General features: G+C 43.6%; 1 protein-coding gene across 3 annotated transcripts in view; it reads right to left on the bottom strand.

The window, feature by feature from the left end:
* The window catches only part of POGLUT3 (protein O-glucosyltransferase 3), a 41,502-nt gene that overhangs the window by 11,488 nt on the left and 5,397 nt on the right, over positions 1-24,617 (bottom strand). The window contains exons 2-9 of one of the 3 annotated variants that reach the window (XR_010922562.1): positions 21,094-21,291; positions 18,901-19,187; positions 17,779-17,995; positions 15,940-16,136; positions 15,136-15,330; positions 13,927-14,031; positions 12,357-12,592; positions 9,462-9,557 (exon numbers count right to left, since the gene is read on the bottom strand). Coding sequence is in view for 1 of the 3 variants with exons in the window: in XM_067562812.1 (XP_067418913.1) it covers positions 12,467-12,592; positions 13,927-14,031; positions 15,136-15,330; positions 15,940-16,136; positions 17,779-17,995; positions 18,901-19,187; positions 21,094-21,291 (1,325 nt within the window). In the remaining 2 variants the exon portion in view is untranslated. Of the gene's footprint in view, positions 1-9,461; positions 9,558-12,257; positions 12,593-13,926; positions 14,032-15,135; positions 15,331-15,939; positions 16,137-17,778; positions 17,996-18,900; positions 19,188-21,093; positions 21,292-24,617 lie in introns of those variants that run through there. The other 2 variants (XR_010922561.1, XM_067562812.1) reach the window with 2 other exon arrangements.

The raw sequence follows: 24,617 nt of genomic DNA on the forward strand, positions 1-24,617 counted from the left end.
ATCTTGAAGAACTTCAGTTACTGCACAAGGTAACCTTCTCTTCTTCTTCGAGGAGTGTCCCTGTGGGTGCTCCACTTCAGATGACTGTCGAGCAGTGCCTCTCGTTGGATGCAATGGGCTTTGGAATTGTGTGTGTAAGCAAAGATAACACTGTAAGGACTAGCAATGCATCCAATCTTGAGCCCTGGTCTATTGTGTAATGCATTGTGAACGTGTGTGCGAATGCCCAAGTGGCTGCTCTGCATATGTCCATGATCAATATGTTGCTTAGGAAGGCTACCGAAGTTGAAAAGGATCTGGTAGAATTAGAACGGATCTCTAATGGGGGTTGCATGTTCTTCTGTTGGTAGCAGAGGTGGATGTACCCCAAGATCCATTTAGATAGTTTCTGTTTGGAAATAGCGGAACCCCTTAGAACGTTCTGCAGCAGAAGTGAAAAGTCTCAGTGATTTTCTGAAGAGCTTAGTTCTGTCAAGGTAGAACACTAAGGTGTGTCTGACATCTAGAATATGTAATACCACGTCTTCTGTATTGCCATGCAGTTTAGGGAACAATGAGAGAAAGTGGATTGGTTAGTTTATGTGGAAGCAGGAGGGTACCTTCGGGAGAAATTCTGGGTGAGATCTTAGGGTGACCTTATCCTTTAAAAAGATGGTGTATGATGAACATGACATAAGGGCCCCAAGCTCTCCCACTCAGTATGCTGATGTAATAGCCACTAAGAATTTCACCTTCATCGATCGATGTGTCAGAGAGCATGTTGCTAAGTGTTCGAATGAGGGCCCAGTGAGGCAGCATAGTTCTAAATTCAAATCCAAGGTGGGCTGAGTATCGCACTTCAGGATAGACATTTCTGATACCCTTAAGGAAATGTTTGGTGATCGGATGGGCAAAGATCAATGTCCTGTTGACCTTGTGATGGAAAGCAGGGACAGCCGCGAGATGTACCTTAACCGAGCTAATCCATAGTCCTGAAGTCTTTAGTTCCAGTATGTATTCCAATAAGGGGGTGGAAACAGCTGTGGTTTGTTTTGACACCATATTTGAATCTCTTCCATTTATGCAGGTAAGTATTACCCGTGGCTATCATTCTGCTGTTCAGTAATAGGTCTTTCACCTGATCCAAGCTGGTTAGTTCGTCATGATGGAACCATATAGGAGTCATGCTCTCAGGTGAAGCCTCTTTGGATTCAGGAGGTAGACCTGTCCAGCATCCTGCGATAGAAGGTTTCACAGAAGTGGGAGAATGTGCTGTATGCAAACAGCCATCTGCAACAGGTACGAGTACCAAATCTGTATGGGCCACATTGGGGCTATCAGTTTGACTTTGGCCTTGTCCATATGTATTTTGTGTATAATCCTTGATAACAGGGAGATTGGGGGAAATGCGTATAACAGAGGTGCATCCCATTTGAGGAAGAAGACATCTCCCAGCTATTAAGGCCCCAACCCAGCTCTCATGCAGAATTACAGGCATTTGTGATTCTGAGATGTCACGAAAAGGTTGATGGATGGGTGACCCCAGTGTTTTGTAGGATGACGTTTAGTTCCCATTCATGATCCTGAGAAAATTCTCTGCTCGGCGTACCCACTGTAGTGTTTTGGCAACCTGGGAGGTACAAGACTAATATGCTGATGTGTCAGGTACACCAGTTCCATAGTTTGATGGCTTCAGGGCATAGGATGTGCGACCGTGTCTCTCCCTGGTGGTTTATATAAAACATGCAGCAATGTTGTCCGTCATTACCCACGTAGTCTGGTTCTTGATCAAGAGCAGGAAGTACAGACACACCTTTGGAACTGCCCGCAGCTCCAGGAGATTTATGTGTAACCGTGTCTCAGAGGGGGACCATTGGCCCTGGACTGTGTGGTGCTATAGATGGGCTCCCCAGCCTATCAAGGATGCATCGGTTGTGAGAATCCTCAAAGCTCTCCTCAAGGGGCTCTGATGGTGCCGCCACTGAGGGTGGTGCGGGAGACCTAATCCTCTGCCTTTAGGAATTTGAAGACCTGGGGTATTGTCCCCTGTATGCTGCCCAGGGGTCCCAGTAAGGCCACTGTGTAAGGAAGGGCATAGGTGCTGGTAGCTATAGGTGACCATACCAGGACTGGTTGACCATCCTGTGGAACAATTTAGTTTGCACAGGTGGGCCTAAGGGTGTAGTCATTTGAATGGGAGAGGAGTGGTGTGAGGAAAAGGCACCTTCCTCCTCATATCTTCCTCCTCTTGAGAAAATGGAGGAGCCCATAATGAAGCGGATTGGCACGGTACTGTGCAAATGGTGTGGTGCTGAGGTTTTGATGACAAAGTGGTTGGTGCCAACGATGCTGCTGCAGGTGCGGGTGTCGGTGCCAACCTCTGTACACTGTGTGCTACTGGAACAGCTGGTGACGCCATAGGCTGTGGGGAGCACCTTGGTGCCATGTCCGGATCCATTGGTGAGGCAGCAGAGGTGGTGGGCATTTGTTTGCCTCTTGAATCTGAGTCTGCCTGCTTGGGGTCAATGATTGTTGAGGTACGTGCAATACCAGAGGATCTCGGTGCCTCATATGTATTCAGCTGCAATGCAGTTGATATTAAGGGTAGGGAAAGTCCTGAAGACCGCTTCTTTTTTTGCTGGGTCTTTCAGGGAAGAAGTTGATACTCTTTTCCTTTTGGAGGAATGATCTTTCTTGTATGGAGAAGATGAAGTCTCTGGAGATCTTTGTCCAGAGGGGGTCTGCTGGCCAGGATCGGATGCCAGGTGCAGAGACTTCTCCATGAGTATAAGTTTGAGACAGAAGTCTCTGTCCTTTCTGGCTCGAGTCTTTAGATTGCTGCAGTGAGAGCACTTATAAGGTGAATATGTGTTTCCCCTAAGCAGCGGACATATTGAGAGTGTCCATCCAACACCGGGATCACCTCTTGGCGGGAAAGGAACACTTAAAGCCTGGTGAACTCGGCATATTGGAACTATGGATGAACAGTAACTATTTTAATGGATAGAAAATAAAGGTATTCATCTTTTTTTAAAACAGAAAATAAATGGGGAAAGAAAGGGTAAATAACTAATCTACTAAAACTATTATAAGAACAAACTATTCTAAGCACAGTGAAACTATTTGTGTTCGCACTGCTGGGAGCTCTGTCTCAGGCCAAGGACGGTTGAGAAGGAACTGAGGGGGGTTGGGTTGCATGTGCTAGATCGGAGCTGACAACGGCGCAAGATGGGGATAGCACATGCGTGACGCAGACAAGCACAGCTGCTGAAAAACAAGGTTACTTACCAGTAACTGATGTTCTTCAGTAACATGTGTTGCTCATGGCCATTCCATTATAGGTGAGTGCATGCCACCGTGCACAGTTCCCAGAACTTTTGTCCCCTTAGCAGATCCCGTAGGGCCAGCTCTGGTGCTCCCTGGAGTCCCGCGTGCATGCCGCGGTATATGAGGCACTGCCGGCCCTACGGCCCCTCAGTCCATTCTTTCTGCCAACTCCAACAGTGGGGACAGAGGGTGGAATGGACATGAGCAACACATCTCGAAGAACATCAGTTACTGGTAAATAACCTTGTTTTCTTCTTTAAGTGATGGCTCACGTTCATTCCATTATAGGTGATTAACAAGCCATACCTTTAGTGGTGGTCCGGAGTTACCGATGAGCTGCCCTCAATACGGCTCTGCCAAATCCAGCGTCCTCTCTCGCCTGCTAGACAATGGCGTAGTGGGCTGCGAAGGTATGCACCGGCAACCAGGTGGCAGTTTTGCAGATGTCCTGCAGTGGCACTCTCTCCAGGAAGGCTGTAGACGAGGCTTGAGCTCTGGTTGAGTGCATTGTGATGGTTCCCGGAAGCGGCACCCTCGCCTGCTCGTAAGAGAACTTAATGCGTGATGTAATCCACGAGGAGATGTGCTGGGTGGAGACAGGTGAGCCTTTCATCTGGTCCGCCACTGCGACGAAGAGCTGTGTCGATTTCTGGAAAGGCTTTGTTCGCTCAATGTAGTAGGCCAGGGCTCATCTCACATCCAGTGAATGCCATCTCCTTTCCTCCTCCAAACCGTGCGGTATGGGAAAGAACATGGGGAGAAAAATATCTTGGTTATAGTGAAATTGGGAAACCATCTTGGGCAGGAAGGCTGGATGTGGCCTCAACTGCACCTTATCCTTATAAAATACCATACACAGGGGCTTCGAGGTCAAGGCCCTAATTTCGGAGACCCTCCTAGCTGAGGTAATGGCCACCAGGAAGGCTACCTTCCATGAAAACATGAGCAGAGGGCATGAAGCCATGGGTTCAAAGGGGGGCCCCGTGAGTCTCGAGAGGACCAGGTTGAGATCCCATGGAGGCACCAGGTCACGGACCTGCGGGTACAGCCTCTCCACCCCTTTGAGGAACCTGACTGACATGGGGTCGGAGAACAGGGATCTCCCCTCTAGCAGTAGATGGAAGGCCGAAAAGGCTGCCAGGTGAACCCTCAGCAAGGCCAGTGCCAGACCTGGAGCTTGAGCTAGAGCAGATACTCCAGGATCGCCTGAGTAGGAGAGAGGCTTGGCAGAATACCCCGGGACTCCACCCAGCAGGTAAAACATCTCCACTTAGCCCACTACACGACCTGTGTTGAAGATTTCCTGCTGCCCAGCAGGACTTATTGGACCTGCACCAAGCAGGCTCTCTCTCCCTCCGTCAGCCACAGAGCCTCCTGGCCGTGAAGTGCAGGGAGTCCAGGTCCGGGTGCAACAGGGAACCATGGTCCTGGGAGAGAAGGTCGTGCCGCCTCGAGAGCTCCATGGTCAGGGTGATCCAATGCTGTCTCGGCCAGGCCAGGGTGATAAGTATCATACCCGCCCTGTCCCTCTTTATTTTCAAGAGAACTCTGGGCAGGAGCAGAATGGGGGAAAACGCATACATGAGGATTCCCGTCCAATCGATGAGGAACACGTCGGATATCGATCTGGCCTCGCGACCCCGGAGTGAGCAGAACCTCGGGCACTTCGTGTTCCAGGCCGACGTGAATAAGTCCAGTTCGGGAACACCCCAATTCTGAAAGATCAAAGCCATGATCTCCGGGTTCAACGACCAGTTGTGGCGAGGTAGAAACAACCTGCTGAGGCGATCCGCCTCGTCGTTCCTCACTCCTGGGAGGTGAGAGGCCATCAGGTGGAAGTCGTGCCTCAAAGCGAAGTCCCACAGGTGGATAGCTTCCTGGAAGAGGGCTGAGGAGCGCGCTTCTCCCTGCCTATTTATATAAAACATGGCTGTGGTGTTGTCCATCAGCACCTGCACCACCCTGCCCGTCAGGAATCAGAGGAACACCTTGCACGCTAGGCGAATGGCTCTGAGCTCCTTCACATTGATGTGCAGGCACCTCTCCTCCCCCACCAAGAGTCCCTGAGTGCCTAGGTCGGCGCTGATATGGGCTCCCCATCCCACATTCGAGGCATCAGGGATTAGGGTGACTGATGGGACCAGTTCCCTGAATGGGACACCCTTCATCACTGCCCTGGGAGTCCACCACCAGTTTAGGGAGGCTAGGACTGGTAGGGGAACTGTGACCACCCAGTCCAAGGGATGTCTGCTCAGCACATATGCCGAGGTCAACCACACCTGAAGCAGCTTGAGGCTCAGGTGAGCTAGCCTCACTACATATGTGCAGGCCGCCATGTGGCCTAACACCTGTAGGCAGTGCCTGGCTGTTGTTATGGGGCACCGGTGCAGATAGCAGATGATAGAGGCCATCACCTCGAACCGTGGTTGAGGGAGGAAGGCTCTGGCCTGGGAAGCATCCAGGGTGGCCCCAATGAATTCTATGCACTGCACTGGAGTTAGTGTGGGCTTCTGCTCGTTTTTGAGCAGACCCAAGTGAGGATCATGCTGTCCTGCACATGGGACCTGGACCTGCCCCTGAGCAACCAGTCGTCCAGGTAAGGGAAGATTTGCATACCTCTTCATCTCAAGTGGGCAGCCACTACCGCCATGCATTTGGTGAACCAGCCACCATGAAACGGAGGAAACGCCTGTGACTAGGGAGGATAGACACATGGAAGTATGCGGCCTTGAGTCGAGGACAGCATACCAGTCTCCTGGATCCAAGGAAGGGATAATGGAGGCTAGGGAGACCATGTGAAACCTGAGTTGTTTGATGTATTTGTTTAGACGACACAGGTCTAATATGGGTCTCAGATCCCCCTTCGCTTTGGGGATGAGGAAGTACCTGGAATAGAACCCCTTCCCCTTTCTGTCTTGGGGGACCATTTTCACTGCCCCCTTGTTGAGGAGTGTGTCAACCTCCTGCAAGAGAAGTTGTTCGTGAGAGGGGTTCCTGAAGAGGGGGGGTGCGTTGTTGGGGCGAGGATAGATGTAAATTGTAGGGCATAGCCCCGAAGGACTATCCCGAGTACCCAATGGTCTGACATGATGTTTGTCCATTCGCCGTAGAAGGGACTTAATCTGTCTAGAAAGGGGCAGGGCGGATCCAGGGGCAGCAGTAGGGGTGTCACCCTTGGGTGCACCATCAAAATTGCCTTTTCCGATTGCCCGACCCCTTGGGGGCCCTGCTGGGGGGCTGAGGACAAGCTAGGGGACTGAATTTGCCTTCTAAACCCTCTGTTTCTATCCCTGCTCCTGTAGGACTGGAAGGGTCTAGGCGGAGGCCTTGGTTGCTGCTGCGCCTGGGGCCGTGACTGCCACCTGGAAGCTTGGGGCGTGTACAGGCCCAGGAAGAGAAGAGTGGCCCTGGAGTCCTTAAGACCGTGCAGTTTTGCATGGGTCCGATCTGAAAACAGGCCTGACCCATCAAAGGGGAGGTCCTGAGTGGACTGCTGCACCTCCTGGGACAGCCCCGAGGATTCCAGCCACAAGCACTGACTCATGGCGATGGCAGAGGCCATGGACCTACCCGCCGAGTCTGCAGTATCACTGGACATCTGTAGCGCTGCCCTAGCCACCGTGATTCCTTTGTCCAGGTCAGTGGCAAAGTCTGGGGCCTGGTCCTGGGGCAGGGCCTCAGCAAACCAGCTGAGTGAGTCCCAGAAATTAAAATTGTACCTGCCCAGTAAGGCCTGATGGTTGGCAATCCTGAACTGCAGGGCTGCCGTCAAATAAACCTTCCTCCCAAACAAGTCTATTTTTTTGTTGTCCTTGTTTTTGGGAGTGGACCCTGGTTGACCTTGCCTGTCCCGCTGGCTGGCTGCATCAACTACCAGGGTTCCCGGGGCCAGGTGATGTAAATAGATACTCGAACCCCTCAGCCGGGACATGATACTTTTTCTCAGCCACCCTCGATGTAGGGGCGATCGAGGATGGGGTCTGCCAAAGGACCTTGACAATTTTAAGGACCCTGTCATGGACTGAGAGAGCCAGCCTTGCTGGGGCAGCTGCCGCCAGCACGTTGAAGAGGGTATCCTCGTCCTCCTCTCTTTTATCTCCAACCCTAAGTTAGAGGCCACCCTCTTAAGCAGCTCCTGGTGCCCTGAAATCTTCCAGTGGCGCCATGTGGTCCCTGGAAACTGCCTCGTCCAGGGAGGAGGAGGAGGACTGCCAAGGTGTGACCTGTGATTGTTCCCTCCCTTGATGGTCGGGTGCACTCGTGGAGGGTCCCTCTATAGGGTCCGATTCCTCGTCTGAGGAATGATATCTACGGGCTCTGTCCAGTGCGGGAGGTGCAGTCTGAACCCCCAATGGTAGGACAGACTGTGGCCCTGGTCCCACCTGGATGCCCCATGGGGCCCAATAAGGCCATTGGTCCTGTGGCCGACCAGGAGCTGGCTGCACCACTGGCTCTGGCGCCTCGCAGGGGCATTCGCTGTCCTTACGGCTGCCCCCCTTAAAGGACCCCGAGCCACTGGAGCGGCTGTACCGAGCCCTCCCTTGGTCCTTGGTGCTGCTCCGTGCCAGGGACCACCATCTCGATGCCTCCCACATGGAGGACGATGAGGACTGCCTCCGCGAACAGTGCCGGCGAGTGGAGGTGCGCTCCAAAGAGCTTGATGTACTTGAACACTGTCTTGGCACTGACGACTTACGGTGCCATTTGCCCTTCGGTGATCGGGATCGGTGCTGCTCAGAGCTTCGCAGTGCTGCACCAGACTCCGGTGACGGGTTCCACGTCGGGGACCCTGCGGTGCTGGATCCTTTGACAGCGACCGGGTTCTGAGCCACACGGGCAAACTCCTCGGTACCAAAGATCGGGAACTGGAGCTGTCCAAGCGCCACCTGGCGGACCTCATCCGGTGCCGCCTTCGGATTTGTGCTGCCTCCGAAGTCGGGGACCGACCTCAGTGCTAAGAGAGGGACTCGTCCTGAGTAGATGCAGACTGGCTCGACGCCACTGACCTGGAGTGACTGCTAGGGGAGCATCCTCACTCTACCCCCGGTGGCCGTCTGGCGGGAGACCTTTCCATCCTTACTGGGGGTCTCCATTACCCTTCAGAGGAACCCAGCACGGGCTTGCCCCAGAACACTGGCCCCTTCTCCCTCGGTGGAGGGGGGGGGGCCAGAGGTGGCGTAGGCAAGGCCAGCAAGGCTCTTGCCACCTGAAAAGCCTCTGGTGTCGATGGCACTGGCAGGGGCACTCTCCTGCTCCCAGGAGTCCAGGGAGGCTCCCTGTCCAGAGATGCCGGCACTGGAGAAGACTCAACGGACCCATACTTGATGAATCTCCGCACTCGACCCTGCCCTTATTGTCAGCACAGAGGAGTGTCTGCGCTCCGTGTGCTGCCTCTTCTTCTTCGGCACCGTGGATGTTGCTCGGTGCCGAGTCAATGTCGGTGCCAGCAGTGCGCTCTGCACCAAGGATACGCTCGGCGCTGAGGCAGATCGGGATGGCTCAGATGCCAGGCGGAGCACTGCCTCCATTAGCAGGGCTTTTAACCGGATCTCCTGGTCCTTCTGGGTTCGCAGTTTAAAAGCCCTGCATATTTTGCATTTGTCTGTCCTGTGCTCTTCCCCCAGGCACTTAAGGCACTGATTGTGGGGGTCGCTGAGCGGGAAAACCTTCCTGCAGGAGGCACATGGCTTAAATTCAGGTGACTGGGGCATAGCCCGGCCACACTAAGCCCTTCAGTGGCTTCTATCTAACTAAACTGAACACTACTTAACAACTACTTAAAATAACTAAGGACTATGAATAACAAAGAGTTCACACAATGAGGAATGGTATTTGCAGAGAGCAAGGCTAGTTCCAGCAACCATCACAGGCGGAAAGAAGGAACTGATAGGCCGTAGGGCTGGCAGTGCCTCATATACCGCGGCATGCGCGCGGGACTCCAGGGGGCACCAGACCCGGCCCTACGGGATCTGCTAAGGGGAAAAAAGTTCCGGGAACCATGCACGGTGGCGTACGCTCACCTACAGTGGAATGGACATGAGCAATCACTCGAAGAAGAACTCTCTGATTGAAGGCACAAGGGAGCACATTCACCTGAAGTGGTGCACCCACAGGGACACTCCTTGAAGAAGAACTGGTTTGTTTATTTTACATACATTTCGCCCTGCATTTTCTTCATTCTGTATAGCAGCTACAGCTGTCTACGATGTGTCTGCTTTTTTCCTTGGGCCACGTGCCTTTTTTCCATGTTCCTATATCAGAAAAATGAAAAGTAAATATTTTACAGTCAAACAAGAGCCACCCTGAAAATATCTTTTCACACATTCAGTATAGCCACATTTATCTGAGCTCCACTCCCTCAACAACCAAAAAAACTCTCATATCTAAATTACGGTAATACATCGCATTCCTCATGAGTCATTCTCCCAGTCACACACTAATTATCCAGTTATTTTTGACAGCTTCCACAAACACTTTGACTAAATGGGGCTTTACTGAGCATTTATTTTGCATTTTAGGAGCTTGACTCACCCTTGCCGGCAGGGGCAGCTTGTTTTGTGGGAAAGGGTTCACCTCCAATACAGGGTAGGCCTCAGGACCCAATTTATTGTTCAAACACAGAAAGTCATGAATTAGATAAAAAACAATTCTCCCATCCACCACTAGGCTTTTCCCCTTGCCTTTCTGAGCCCTGGAAAGACCACATACCCCTTCCTTAAATCTCTTGATGAACATGAGACAGACAAGTAACCCTTTACACTTTCATGGCTGCTTCACCCTATCACAATAACACTGGTTCGAAAAATATTTACAATGTATTTCCCTCAAAAGTCACTTGGGATGTGCCAATATTTAAAATACTGTACAACTGAAAAGATCATTACAATATATGTAAAAAATCCAGACATTATAAAAAGCCAAATAGTTTAGTGTCTGTAAAGAGTGAACTGAGCATTTTGTTGATCTAGAAGACAGCATTGAAATATTTGTTCTATTCAAACCTAACATTGATAACTGAGTGTGGGGGGGTGGGTGACTGTGTCTGGGTGAAATGGGAAATAGGACAAGGAACAAGAGATTTTTCTTTGCATTGGTAGTGTGACTGGAAATGGCAACTTTCTATTTGTCTCTTTTATGACCATGTGTGCATTACAAAAATAGCCAAGATTAATTACAGTAGTGATAAATGAGTGCCCAAACCATGTTTTAAAATGTGGCTATTTTTGCCTGTGTGGACAGGGGAAAAATTATTTGTAACCATGTTTGTATGTATCACTAGGCTCAAATGTGGTTCTCTAACATAATTATACCATTTTTTCTGCCCAAATAGACAAGAAAAAACATGCAACAATATGTTTTGGGCCTCGGTATGTTTAAACATGGTAATAGAGCCTACTTGCCTAACTTAACAGAAGTTTCTTAAATTTCTTAACAGCTCAGAAATGTTGCAAGAACTGCCATTCAAGGAGTGTCTTCAATCAGTGATGCACAAAGGATGATCACAAGTAACTAACTTTAAGAACAGAAACCCTAGAACTGATATACATATTTAAAAACATGTTAAATTAGGTGTCAGGGCCTCACTGTTCTAGTAAATTGAGGTTTAGAGCTGTCTATTGAAATTAATATTGAAAATCTACTTTTACTGATACAAATATAAGATGCTTTCACTTTTAAAAAAATGAAGTCTCTAGATGTTATGGCTCAGAGAAAATCACAAATATGTGAACAAAATCCTTGTCAACATTTAAAAGTTAAATTGGTTTAAGATAGAGTGTGAATTTAAAATGCATTAGCTATTCCTGAATGAATCCACATGTGGACACTCTTCTTCTGAAATGGCTGTTTTTAAACTGCTATAATAATTCCATATGGAGAGAAGCCATCTTGTAGCCAATGCACAGAGCTTGGAACAACAGTTCTGAAACTGTGAACTGCCTCAGTCATTTCAATGGGTTGTTAACTATACCTCTGTAACACTCATGTAAATTAGGCAATCATTATTATCTCTAATTTTTATGGATATGAGCTGATAAATAGAGACAGTAAGGGCAAGCTATGCCACTGTAGCACCACAATATAGACTCTTCCTATATAGATGAAAGATTTTTTTTCTGTCTATGTAGATAATCCACCTTCAAGCGGCAGTAGCTAGGAGCTGCGTCTACACCAGGTGGTCGAGTTGGTTCAGGGGTGTGAAAGGGGTGTGAATTTTTCACACCCAGGTGACATATCTAAGTTTTAAGCGTAGGCCAGGGCTAATGCATGGCCTACTCTACAAAATTACACTGGCATACCTATATTAGCTACAAATATGAAAAATAAAATCGCTCCCCCTAACTGAAAGGGCTATGCAGGCAAAACCCCTAGAACCATGTCGACAGCAGCGGCATAGCTGATATTATGTGGAGAGGAGGTATTATGATGCTGGCAGAACTCCTGTTGGCATATGTACACTGTGTCTACACAAGATAGCTAGACCGGCATAGGATCTGTAGCAGAGACATGGCCTAAGATTCTTGCCCACATAGGAAGTCTGTGGCAGAGCAGGAAATTGAACCCAGGTCTCTTGAGTTCCAGGCTAGTGCCCTGACCACTAGGATCTTATTTTGAATATCTACACAATCTATTGTATGGGTGGAGATGTCTCATTTTGGTCACATTTGGAGCTTGGAAGAATATCGCCACCATTTTTTACCCCCAGTCTGACTCTTGATTTGGATGACCGGTCACTAGGAACTGAATAAAGATCACAAGATTTATCTGACATGGACCACCAAATAATCATCAGATGATAATATCAGATTTGGAATTTGCAAACCTAAAATGATCCACTTTGTGTCTATAGTTACAAATCTGCTGCACATATAGTATTCAGCTTAATTCTGTGGTAGAATGATTTGTGGTTTTAAAGCATTATTTTCAGTAGAAAATAGAAATCAGCAGACAACTTAATGGAGAAATCTAACACTTTTGTTGTGTGATAAATGCTTCTGTAGAAGAACTTGCAGAGTGAGAAAAGGTGTGTAAATACAATAAGAGTACTTAACCAAGAATGTTTCCCAGTGCACAAGAATATTTCCTAGATTTCAGAGCTTAAATCCCATTTATATTCTTGCATCATTAGTGAAACACGAGTGTTTTTCTTCATTTGGTACAGTTACAGATCTTCCCTTAAATGCTTTTTCCTGTGGCAATTGCAGATGGAGATGCTGTCATCAGGTTGAGGTACGAGTTCCATTCCATCTCTTATTTCAGGTTTGCTGGCTTGGTGCTCAGCATATTTCTGAAATATGTAAGTGATGTTTAAGAGAGCTGACACAATAGCATGTAACTCATGTAACAGAATTCTCTTCCCTTCCATTCTCAAATCTTGCTTTAAACACTGCTTCCCACATCCTTGTTTACAGTCTGTTTACTAGGTTTTCATTGTAACACCTACAAATAAACTAAGTTGCCTCTGGAACTTCCTTTAATGTTGTGTCTTATGTCCTACTAAATGTCAACTTGAATACTGTCATCAACAGTATGAAACTGCTTAATAGAAACACATACAAATGATCTGTCATATTTTTGCACACTAAACACCCAAAAAGTGATGTTATGAACCCTATGCACACATATGAGATCTAATTCTGAATAGCAGAATAGCAAAGGAATTCAATGCCAACAGAGGGTTTCTGAGTCACATTAGAATTCTGCTTCTTGAAGGGAAAGTAATGCCAATTGCTCCATGTTCCACTGCACAAAGTGGTTGGACCTACACTCCTTTGTTCAATCCTGCATCTCTTTCACATACCCTCTTGGATGGCCAGCTGTTATCTCGGATGATTACCAAGTCCCCTCTGCTAACCCTGTTTCTGTGGACAACACTCATTCTTCTGCTCTCCCCTGCATGTCAGGCTGTGACCAACTCCTGTTACTCCTTTCACAATATTTCCGTAATTCAATTAATAATGGGCCCAATCTTCCCTTTCAATGAGCAAATCCATTGAAGGAGGCTAAAAAGGAAGATCCCTGTGGCATTCTCAGTTTTCTCTGCAATTGTTACATTGCTGAGCATGGTTTGCTCACCACCAAGAAACAGGCCACGGGACAGCACACATACTCCATGGATCCTGCAGAATTAGTGGGAGACTAGTGCCATCTGCAACAAACTTGGGTCTGTGCCCTGCTCTGCTATCTAGCAGCACAGCTTCCATGTTGCCAAGGCTTCCTTTCCCAGAAACCAGAACCAGGGCCACCCAAAAAAACAATGCCATGCTGGAATATTGGTTCAGAGGATGAGGCTGGAGCTAGCCAAAGGAGGAACAATGGCCAAAGGATCTCAGGCTAAGGGAAGATCATCTGTCTTAATCAGAAACAAAGCACTACATAACATTAAATACAAATCAGATGCAGGTGGGGGTGGGAAATCAAGAGATCCCTTTCACAACAGGACTGCTGGTAGCTCAGATTCCATCCCAATAATAATGAGGTACATTCTGCCACAGTTCTTGGCTGATCTCTTGTAACCTACCATGAACAATGTCTTAAGATATGTGGACTGAATAGAAATCTGTAGGGCTAGAACCAGTAGCAGCTAGATGAAAATGTAACCAAATGACACGCTATACTAACCTGGAACACTTTGTGATAATAGCAGTAAAGCCTGTGAGGCTGCAATAATTCTCTTGCAACTAACTGTCCTTCTTTAGCAATCTTCCTAGCTTCTTCATCATTTACCTGAGAAATTGGAAAGAAACAGCAGTGAATACCAAAACAATCAGTGAGTCACTCAATTCCCTTCTAGCATAACTCTGCTGTAATAGATGGAATGCTATCCGATGTACAATTACTGATACAGTGCAAGAACATGTTATTTAGTTCCAGGTTTTTAGAATTTATCAGTATGCTTCCATGGTCACAAAAACATTGATATCTTTAGGGCTGTTGGTAACAGTATTGGTGGCCAACTGTATATATTTGGAAACTCAGTCAGTTTCTGCTCTGCTGTACTGTCCAAGCCACACGCCAGTTCACAAGCAGGTTTGATGTCTCTCACGCAGATTTGGTTACGCAGCATACAGAGCTGTAGTTGTTATCTTCTCCTACAGCATGTAATTAAGTGTTTCTGTTTCCAGCTTTGTTCTTTACGAAGCTTTTCAACTGAGCCATCCTTAATAATACACGCAGAATGTGTTTTAGTGATGTGGGTAGTATATTAAGCACTTTTATTCATGTACTTGTATTCAAGAGTTTTAGGGCTTCATTTCAAAAGCTTGTAGTGTCTTTCATCTGATCTTTTATGAACAACAGTACTCATCTGAAACATTTCTTGTGTTTCTCTCACTGGTAATTTCAGTTTTGAAGTCAAGCTCCATTCTATATCACCACAATAATGTCTGGCATATTTATAAATATCCATTCTCCCTCATTCTGTTACAGGGAGGTGTTATCTTAGTACATCTGAACAGAATATCTGTTTTAATAATTTCTACTCTGTGATCACAGCATTTGAAAAAAAATTAATCCAGGCTTTGAAAGCAATCTTTAAAGATCTGAAAATTTGTTTAAAATTTGTTCTACAGAAAAACTCTTACGCACATGCCTAAAGATAAGCCTGTGTTTAAGTGCTTTCCTGAATGGGGATGTTTACTTGAATTGGGGCTTTACTTTCATTTAGTTAAATAAATAATAATAGAAATATATGCACCTTTTATCCTAGTATCTCAGTGCAGAGTTGATGCAGAACATAGATGTAGCAATACAAAAGGAAGAGGACCACTAGGAATGTGTTTGTTTATATGTCAACTTACCCCTTTTAACTTCGTTGGTAACAATCCTTACCTTAGCCCATTTTATTTTTTCTAGCAAGTCATCTAGGCTTCTTTTAATTGGCACATAATGTTTCCATGGTTTTAATTCACTGTAGAAGTGCTCGTAGTAGTGAGAGGTTTGTTTCAGTACTAGACTGTCACCCAACATGAGGTATGGGAATCTGTATGCTGCTACTGTCCCATCTACATTCACTTGGTATTTGTACTGTAATGTGAAAACAAAGAAGCAATAGGAGAATAATATTTTGAATCAAAATAGGTGCAGCCACCAAAACTTTTCACAGGCCTTTTCACAAGTGTGTAACAATTACAAACAAGCAGATTAGTTCTCATCTTTCAGCCTATTAAGTGTTAGATATATGCATAGTTTCAAAATGTCCTGGATATAATAAATATCAAGAGAAAGGCACAGTCTTGTGGTTTAGGCCCAAGATTGGTAATTAAGAAACTTTGCATTATAATCATGGATCTGACAGAGATTCCTTATGAGATTTTGGGCAAATCATTTAGCTTCTATGCCTCAATATCCTCACTTACTTACCCTACAGGGTAGACCTCAGGATCAATTAAAAGCATGCCAAATACTGCTCACCCTAATAGTCCTACAGAAGCCAATAAATAATGTTTTATACTATGTTTTTATTTATGGGTAAAATATCTATTTTGTATGGACAAATGTGCCCAGTGCAGCATAACTGTTTCAAATACAGTACTGAAATACAATCAGCAAAGTTAAAAAGGAAAGCTACTTCTTTTCAATTAGTAACTATTTAACTGCAAAGTAAACTCATGTCTGCAATATGACGTGGAATACCTTAAAGAAATCAAAGAATCCCATCAGCTGAGCCTTTCCCAGCTCTTTCTCCTTGTCTCGGAAGAAGAAGTATCCTGTTATTCCAGCATCTAGTAGCTCTGGATTCTCCTTGGATAGTTGCACCAATTGAAGACGTTCTTCTCGGCTGTCTCGACCTCTAAAGAAAGCTCGTTCTGTTTTGTTGTGCCAGAAAGGGCCTCCAGGTATTGAATGAGATAAGGGAGAGAAAACAGCCTTGAAATCTTCAAACTACACATGCTCATACATTCGATCTGAGTTTGTTATGGCATCAGTATCACACTCACAAGTATAGTAAAACAAGTATCAGCATAATCTCCGTTATGAACTTGTTAGTTAAAGAAATATATAAACCTAACTGGTAAATATTTGTCCTGTCCTGAATTTTTGGTATGGAAAAAAAAAAATCTTAGCTGGAGAAAAAATTAAGTCTTTTTTTTTCTTTTAAGAAACAAAGAGCTTGAATGCTTGTCCCTTCCACCAACAGAAGTTGATCCTATAAAAGATATTACCTCACCTACTTGTCTCTAAGAAAATTATTTGTCTTTCAACAAATTGTCAAGAAAATAATTGTGTTCATTTTTAAGGTATATGAGTACTGTATACTGCGAACCCTGAACAAAAGACCTTCCTATTTAAGTAACCTTTAAAATAAAAGTCCACCTAAATATCCCAACACATAATTCCATTTCACCTTTAGTAACCTCTGTTAAGCAGCCAATTTTGCCAGACCTTTGAGGTGACCGACAGAGGAAAAAAAGGTGGTGTATCCTTTTTTGCATCTTTATAACATACAGAGAAAGCCTGTAAGATTTTCACTCTGGTTCTTGTTATACTTTTAGAAATATAAAAAATGTCAAATCTTGTCTTTCCTGTTTTTTTCTGATAGTTTCCTTGGAGGACCCAGAGAAGTGGAAGGGGAGCTTATTTAACCCTTAATTGAACCCTTAATTTAACCCTTAATTGAAGGGTATACTGAATTGTTAACAGAGACCTTGTCACCAAACTATTTATCAGGTATCTGAATTAAGTAAGTATTTGCTTTAAACTGTCTAAATAAACATCACTTCCTCAGTCAGGTTTCAAGACAAATTTCAGTGTAGTCACGGCTGTCCTGCAAGAGGTTATACATTCATTTTCACAGTTTAATTTAAACAATTACAATAGCGCAAACCCCATCTCAGGAATTGGACTAATATTTGGTTACACTTAGCACTATAAGGCACTTTCCTGGATGAAGAGAGTTATAATCATATTTACATCTGTCAAGAAATCTCAGTAACTACACTTTATTGGATGCTTATTTTCTAAAAACATTCCAATGCAAACTAAAATTTAATAATTGTACTTTTCATACTAACATGACAGAGGAAAAATTACTTCAAAAGGATTTTGTGGTCTGCTTTGTGAACTCTTGTACATGTAGGAGGAAGAGATTCTTTTTAATACCAAGTATTGTTACCAGAACCCAAATGGGAGACTGTCAAGTTAAAAGTTAATGGTGTTGCGTGGGTGTAATTAAAGTTTGAATTTAAGGCCAAATTTTCAAACCTGAGTGTCTAATGTTAGACTCTGAAATCCACATTTAGGCACTAAATAACAGTATTTTCAGCTCCCATTAAAGTCAGTGGATGTTGTGAGCAATCAGCACTTTTGAAAAACTGGCCACTCTTATTTAGATACTTATATAAGGCATCCGGCTTTGAAAATTTTTGCCAATATCTCTCTTTATATATATATTCTGTTAAATATAACCTTTACCTTTGACAAGGTTATGAATTCTATTCCAATGATTAGTAAAGCCTATGAAATCTAATTTACCTGTATTTCCTTGAATAGAAAGGAGGTCATTTGTAACACCACGTAGGGTTTCAAGTGTTGAATGGGTTATATCATATGTTGGAAGGACTATGTCTCTTGAATCCACAGAACCACACCATGAAATGATAGGTATAGGGCCAGGTGTACTGTTAGCTGTTCGATGTTCCATTGGCCAGTCTCCAACATTAAGATAAAATTCTACATCAGGGAGATGAACCTAAAAGTATATCCAATACAGGACAATTACACAAAGAGTTAGGCCTCAACTGCTCATGCTTTAAAAGTAAAGTACAGTCTTCAGTTTTCTTATGTCATGAAGAATCAATTGTTTTCAGTGCTGTTGTAGCCATGCTGGTCTCCGGATAGGAGAGAGACAAGGTAGCAGATATCATATCTTTTACTGGACCAACTTCTGTTAGTGAAAGGACAATGCGGTAGGAGACCACTTAAAATGAAGTGGGCAATTAAGGATTATGAGGCAGTAAGGTGTGTTATAAATTGTTATAATGGGCTCATTATTTATCCTACTGCTTGATAACCCTTAGATGCCCACTTCATTTTAAGTCATCTCCTTTAGCATATGCGAACCCCTTATGCTTAACAATCTGTCCCGACTTGTATTTAGCTCAGACACTTTAGTTACCTTCCCCAGACCTGAAGAACAGCTCTGTGAAACTCAAAGGTTTGTCCCTTCCACCAACAGGAGTCGATCCAATAAAAAATTTTACCTCACCTATCTTGTCTCTCACAGTCAATCAAGCCACCAAATAACGATCAGCATTATCTGAAATAAAGACATCGATTACAGGTTCAATCCTGCAAGCCATTTGTGCAGTATGAGTTCCAGTTCAGGAAAGCCTGTAGAACTGTAGTGCCTACAGTTTTCCTATTGACTTCAGTAGGCTTTGGATCAGGTCCTTACTCATCAATAACAGATTATACAGATTACCTAAACAGATTATATCATGCAGATGCAGAAATAAAAATAAAATTTTTGTTTAATATTAAATATGCAGCTGTAGTTTAAGGTTTGTATGAAAATGAAAGTATGAATATAATATCTCAATGGTAACAGGTATGTGTGATCCAGTAGTCTTTAAGTGATTTTTATATAGCTGGTACCTTTCTTGACAATGAAAGCAACATTTCATCTGAGAACATTTTGAAGTCTGTGTACTTCCCTAAGGAACGACGGTAGATGTGATTATTGAGAACAGCGTAATGAACAATAGCACCGCTCGTTTGCCCAAACCTTGTTGGGACTTCATGAAGCATCCGCTGAAGGTCGATGGTGGGAAAAGAAGTGAAGTCCTTAGTAACTTGTGGCTCCTGGGATGGACAAGAGAAAATCTTTTGCCAAGTCTGAGAATCTTCTTCTGGACACTCACAGTACTCATGATAAACAGGCCCTGCAGAATACAAATCAATGAGAACGTACGACTTCTTTGATAGTTTCAGCTCACAACCCAAGAGACTCTTATTGGATACAAAAACCTAAAACTAGAGCTGGTGGGAGTCTTTTATTTGAATTTTTTTTTAAAGAAAAAAAAGATCATTTTTGTCAACAAATATTTTCTTGGGAAATTCTTTCTAAATTCTCTGTGTTTTTCATGAAAAAAAAAAAAAGACTTTTTTCTCTGCTTTTTAGAAACCAAAAACAACTAATCACTAAAACAATTTTATTTATTTTGTCCAAAAGTCAAAATATTTCTGAACATTTAAATTTTTTTTTTAATTTTTCATGGAAAATATTTACCATTTTTCAATAATCTCTACTGAAGAAACAAAGTCATGTACCAATGCCATGCTACCTGCCAGAATGACTATAGTGGTTTAAAGCATCCATCAATACTATTATTCAGCTGTACAGCTTCATTTATCAATATTTTAACCTTCATTTAGAAATTTATGGTTCCACAGTCTTTATATTTAGAGCCCAGCAAATCCGCAGAGACCATGTTTGCGGATCACGGATGGATGCAGATCCAAATTTTATATCTAGAGCCCTGCAAATTTGCAGCTACTCGCTTTATATCCAGGGACCTTTTGTGGATTGTGGTTCAAATGCAGATACAAATTTGCAGGGCTCTATTTACATTTAGTATGAGGTGCTTTCTTTTATGTATAATTAATTATGAAGTCTGCCCTTTTGGATCAGTGTGCATTTATACACTGGAATAAGGCCTAAGCATTTAAGTAAATTTTATTCCATGAACTTCTAGCTAAAAACAAACACTGTACTATGTCACACTAGTGACTAGGTACATGTAAGTATGCTCTAGCACCAATACCTAGGCTTACTGTCTTGCTGCTGTTGGACCATATCACCCCTATCTACTGTCAACTTCACTTGACATCCAACTTTTCAAAACTTTTCAGTCTTGTATCAACATTTTCTACTGTTGTATCAATCTATTACCCCATCCCCATTGATCCTGGCTACAGTTTTGTCCCCTCCATCCGAGGAGTAGTAGAAATGGGAGGAAATTTGCTTTAATTTTTGCTGCTCCAAACTATATGGAATTCATCTTCGAGTTTACTGCCTTTCTTGAAATCTCATTTTAAAACCATTTTTGCTTCAGTTTTGAAGTGTTTTATAATAGTGTGAACATAGGATTCTACATAAAAATAAAATTATGATCAGGAGAAGGAAAGAATGGGAAATGATGCTGGAGAAGTAACTTCATTTTCAGTGTTCATCCTTTTCCCTTGGTAGCAAACCAATCAATTGTGAGAAGAGAAAAGAAGACCAGAGAAGCAGACCTTAAATTTGAAAATAGTTTGCATTATTTTCCCCTTTTAAGTGGAACTTATAGTATCGGGATAAGCATTGATCTAAACTGGGCCAGCAGTAAGAAAAGAGGAGTTAATGTGGGGCTGGTTATAGGAATTCAATGTCTAGAAAGGACCGTGCTTTAGAAATCACAAAGGCAAGAGAGACTGAACAAATTATGAAATGCTGGGAACAATATGGATTTCCTTGCTTTCCTAGGTGAGGTTTTTTCTGGTGTGGTGCCCCACAAAACCTAATGGTCACTCTGCAACAAGAGCTAGAGAGGGGTGCTCTGAGGCAGGACCTAAAGTTCGGGGGCCATGGTCTACATGCTTAAATATGTATGTCCCATAACTTGACAATGGTCTGTATGTAGATTATTTCTGCTCCTTTAATCTGTGTAAGAGGAAGGCTGTGTAAGGGACTGCTTAAACCACAAAAAGTGTCGGTACCTCTAATCTGTTACCGTCTCCTGACTAGTCAAAGTTTAGTCCATAGCATTTCTATAGCTGTCACCATAAAATGATAAACTGAAAACTTACCTTTCAAAATATAAGGAGACTTAGCTACGTGTTCATCACCATAAAATACCTCAATCTTTAACCCTTCATTGACACTCCCGTACATCCGATACTGTATAAGAAATGACCCATCCTTCCTATCCATAAGGTTAGGGATGTGGATTCTAATGACTTCTTTTGGGGAAAGTGCTTTAATTAACACTTTAAACTGTGTTCTTCCTGAAAAGAAGAAGAAAAAAATAGCTGTAGACACTGCATGCTATTAGGATTACTTAAATGAAAAATGAGAGATGGATCAAATTATGTTCTGAATTACACCAGTGTAAGTCTGAAATAACTCCATAAAATGCAGGGACATTTCTCTGGATTTACCCTGTAAATTTTTCTGATTGCACAAATTTAGCAGTCATGTTTTATAAGATACACCAATCATTAATTTTCAAGAATGTATGTAAGAGGAAGAGATCATCCTGTCTAGTTTTCCTGGTCATCATATGGACAAACCACAAATGAAGGTAAGTAAGATGTAAGTTACTTTGAAGTGTGACTGTTACAATGCAGTACGAATCTCTTAAATGTTTTGAAACAAAGATTAACTTTATTATTCAGATTTCAAGTTAATACTATGAAGATATGTTAGTTCCTCAGGAATCAGAGAGAAGGAAAACCAGGATAAAACATAGCAGGAGTGAAGAATACTTGCCAACTGATGGGAAGGCACTTGCAGCATGCAGGAGTCATATACAGAATCATAGGATTGGAAGGGACCGCATCTAGTCTAATCCCTTGCCAAGATGAAGGATTTATTGTATCTAAACTATCCAAGACAGATGTCTATCCAGCCTCCTTTTGAAGTGAAGGCACTTCCACAACCTCCGTAGACAGTGTGTTCCATTGTCTTACTGTTCTTACAGTTAGGAAGTTTTTCCTGGGATTTAATCTAAATCTGCTATGCTCAGTTTGAACCCATTGCCTCTTGTCCTGCCATCTGTGGCAAGAGAGAATAACTTTTCTCCATCTTTTTTATGGCAGCCTCTCAAGTATTTGAAGACCGCTATTATGTCCCCCCTTAATCTCGTTTTTTCCAAACTAAACATACCCAGTTCCTTCAGCCTTTGCTCATATGCCTTGCATTCCATCCCTTTGATCATTTTTGTCGCTCACCTCTGGATCCTTTCCAGTTTTTCTACATCCTTTCTATACATTGGTAACCAAAACTGGACTCCAGCTGAGGCCTAACCAGCGCAGAGTAGAGTGGTGCTATCACCTCTGTGATTTGCATGCTATGCCTCTGTTAATGCAACCTAAAATTGCATTTGCTTGCTGACTCATGTTGAGATTGTGATCTAGCACAACTCCCAGATCCTTCTCAGCAGCGCTCTTGCCAAGCCTGTTATCCCCCATTCTGTATTTTTGCATTTGGTTTCTCTTCCCTAAGTGTGGCACCTTACATTTGTCTTTGTTGAATTTCATTTTGCTGTCTATAACTCAGTTCTCCAACTTATCAAGATCCCTTTGAATTTTAGCTCTATCCTCCAAAGTGTTGGCAACTCCCCCCCTTCTTTGTGTCATCTGCAAAGGTGATTAGAATGATCTATATTCTTAGATCCAGGTCATTAATAAAGAGGTTAAACAACACCAGACCCAGAACAGATCTCTGTGGAATCCCACTTGAAACCTCCCTCCAATCTAACATTATTCCATTAATGGTTACTCTTTGTTTGCATTTGTTTAACCAATGATGTATCCACTTAATGGTAGTTCTGCCAAGCCCGCATTTCTCTAGTTTATTTATCAGTCATGTTGGACTGTGTCAAAAGAACCCCAAAAAGCAGGGATGGATGGCAGGTTTTGGGATGCTGCAGTGATGCCAACATCTCAAAGAATCATAGTTACTAGTAGGTAAGTACCTGGACAAAAATGATCGCCTTTTGATTGCAGCTGGTTGCCTTGCAAATTTAAAGGTCCAGCTACTATAAAATAAGAGAACGAAAATCTAGATGTTTTGTGGACATCTGCTGTGTCCTGTGCTTAAAAATCACCAGAGCTGCATCATTAACGCAACCTGGCTCTTATAAAGTGGGAATAGAACATCTTGAGAGAGATTAAATATGTATGATTTAAAATATTAAACTCGGATATGTTCCCTTACATCTGTCATACTTGGATCACTTGGGGCAGATAGTTAGCTTTATCATTCAAAAACATGATAAAACACAGATTCTTAATAAGTCATAAGATCTAAGCAGCAGCACAATCAAACAAAACTATTTTCATGAACACTGCCACTGAATGAGGTACAGATATAACTAAACAATTTCTATTTATATCAAGGCATGAGAATATAAATTCTAATCTGTCCCAAAATCTAATCTATCACTGAACAAAACTGGATTGTAGACAGTGCCTTTCATACACTCTTTATACCAATGTAATTTATATACCCCAAGCAATATACTAATATGTGCAGTGATCTGTAAGTAAATGCAGCAACCATTAAGCAGTAAGGAATATCTCATTCAGAACCTTGGACTTCAGAACTGGATGAATTCAGTGAAACAATCAATAACAGTGTGAAAGCCTCTGATTTAAAGTTACTGAGTCCTGAGATGGTTCCAGTCCCATTTGTCCTGCACTTAAATTCCATGCCACCGTACACATAGAATGATTACTTAACCTACTATAACTGTGATTCTTTAAGATGTCGTCATCAGTGTGGCTCCCACTTTAGGTTTGCATGCACTTCATGCTTGCAAGATTGGAGGCTTTTGAATAGTAGCGTCCATCAGGGCTGTGCATTAGCCCTGTGCCTCATCTTGCTTCTGTGTGAGGACATAAAGGGCAGAGCAGCTGCAACCTTCCCTCAGTGCCCTTGCAATTCAGAGCACATGAACTGAGGAATCCAAAAAGCAGAGATGGAGGGCAGGTTGTGGGATGCACACTGATGACAACATCTCAAAAAAATCACAGTTACCACTAGGTAAGTAACTGTTCTTTCTTCGAGTGTGGATCCTACTGCAGTGACTGGCAAGCAGTACTCCCTCAAGATGGCGGGAATACGGAGTTTTACCCGATTTAGTCAAATAGTGATTATAGTATGGCTCTCCTGAACTTAGAATCTGGTCTAGCAGCTAAGTCAGTTGTTCCCAAACTGTGGGTTGTGAGCCCAAATGGGGTGGCGCCATCAGCAGATGGGGTCACAGCGATTCTTAGTGTGCGGAGGACGTCATTTTACTCCGCACAATGTGACCTTGCGCGTACGATGTGTGCAATGTCATGATGCATGCAAGGTCACGATGTATGGGGTACGCCATTTTGTTCTGCAAAATGGCATCCTCATATGTATGTGCTCTACAAAATGGTGTCCTCCAAGCAGCATGACCCAGCACATATTGTGCATGTGAGGTCATATTGTGCCAAAGACCCATGCTGTCTGTGGTCCCAGGAGGAAATAATTATTTAAAATAGGGTTGTGACGGCAAAAAGTTTGGAAACCCCTGAGCCTAGACCAAAGCATAATGTTTGATGGTTAGTGAGTGACTCGA

Source organism: Emydura macquarii, unplaced genomic scaffold (assembly GCF_026122565.2).
Source record: "Emydura macquarii macquarii isolate MOO-44397 ecotype Brisbane River unplaced genomic scaffold, CSIRO-AGI_Emac_v2 contig_2473, whole genome shotgun sequence".
NCBI classification, from domain to species: Eukaryota; Metazoa; Chordata; order Testudines; family Chelidae; genus Emydura; species Emydura macquarii.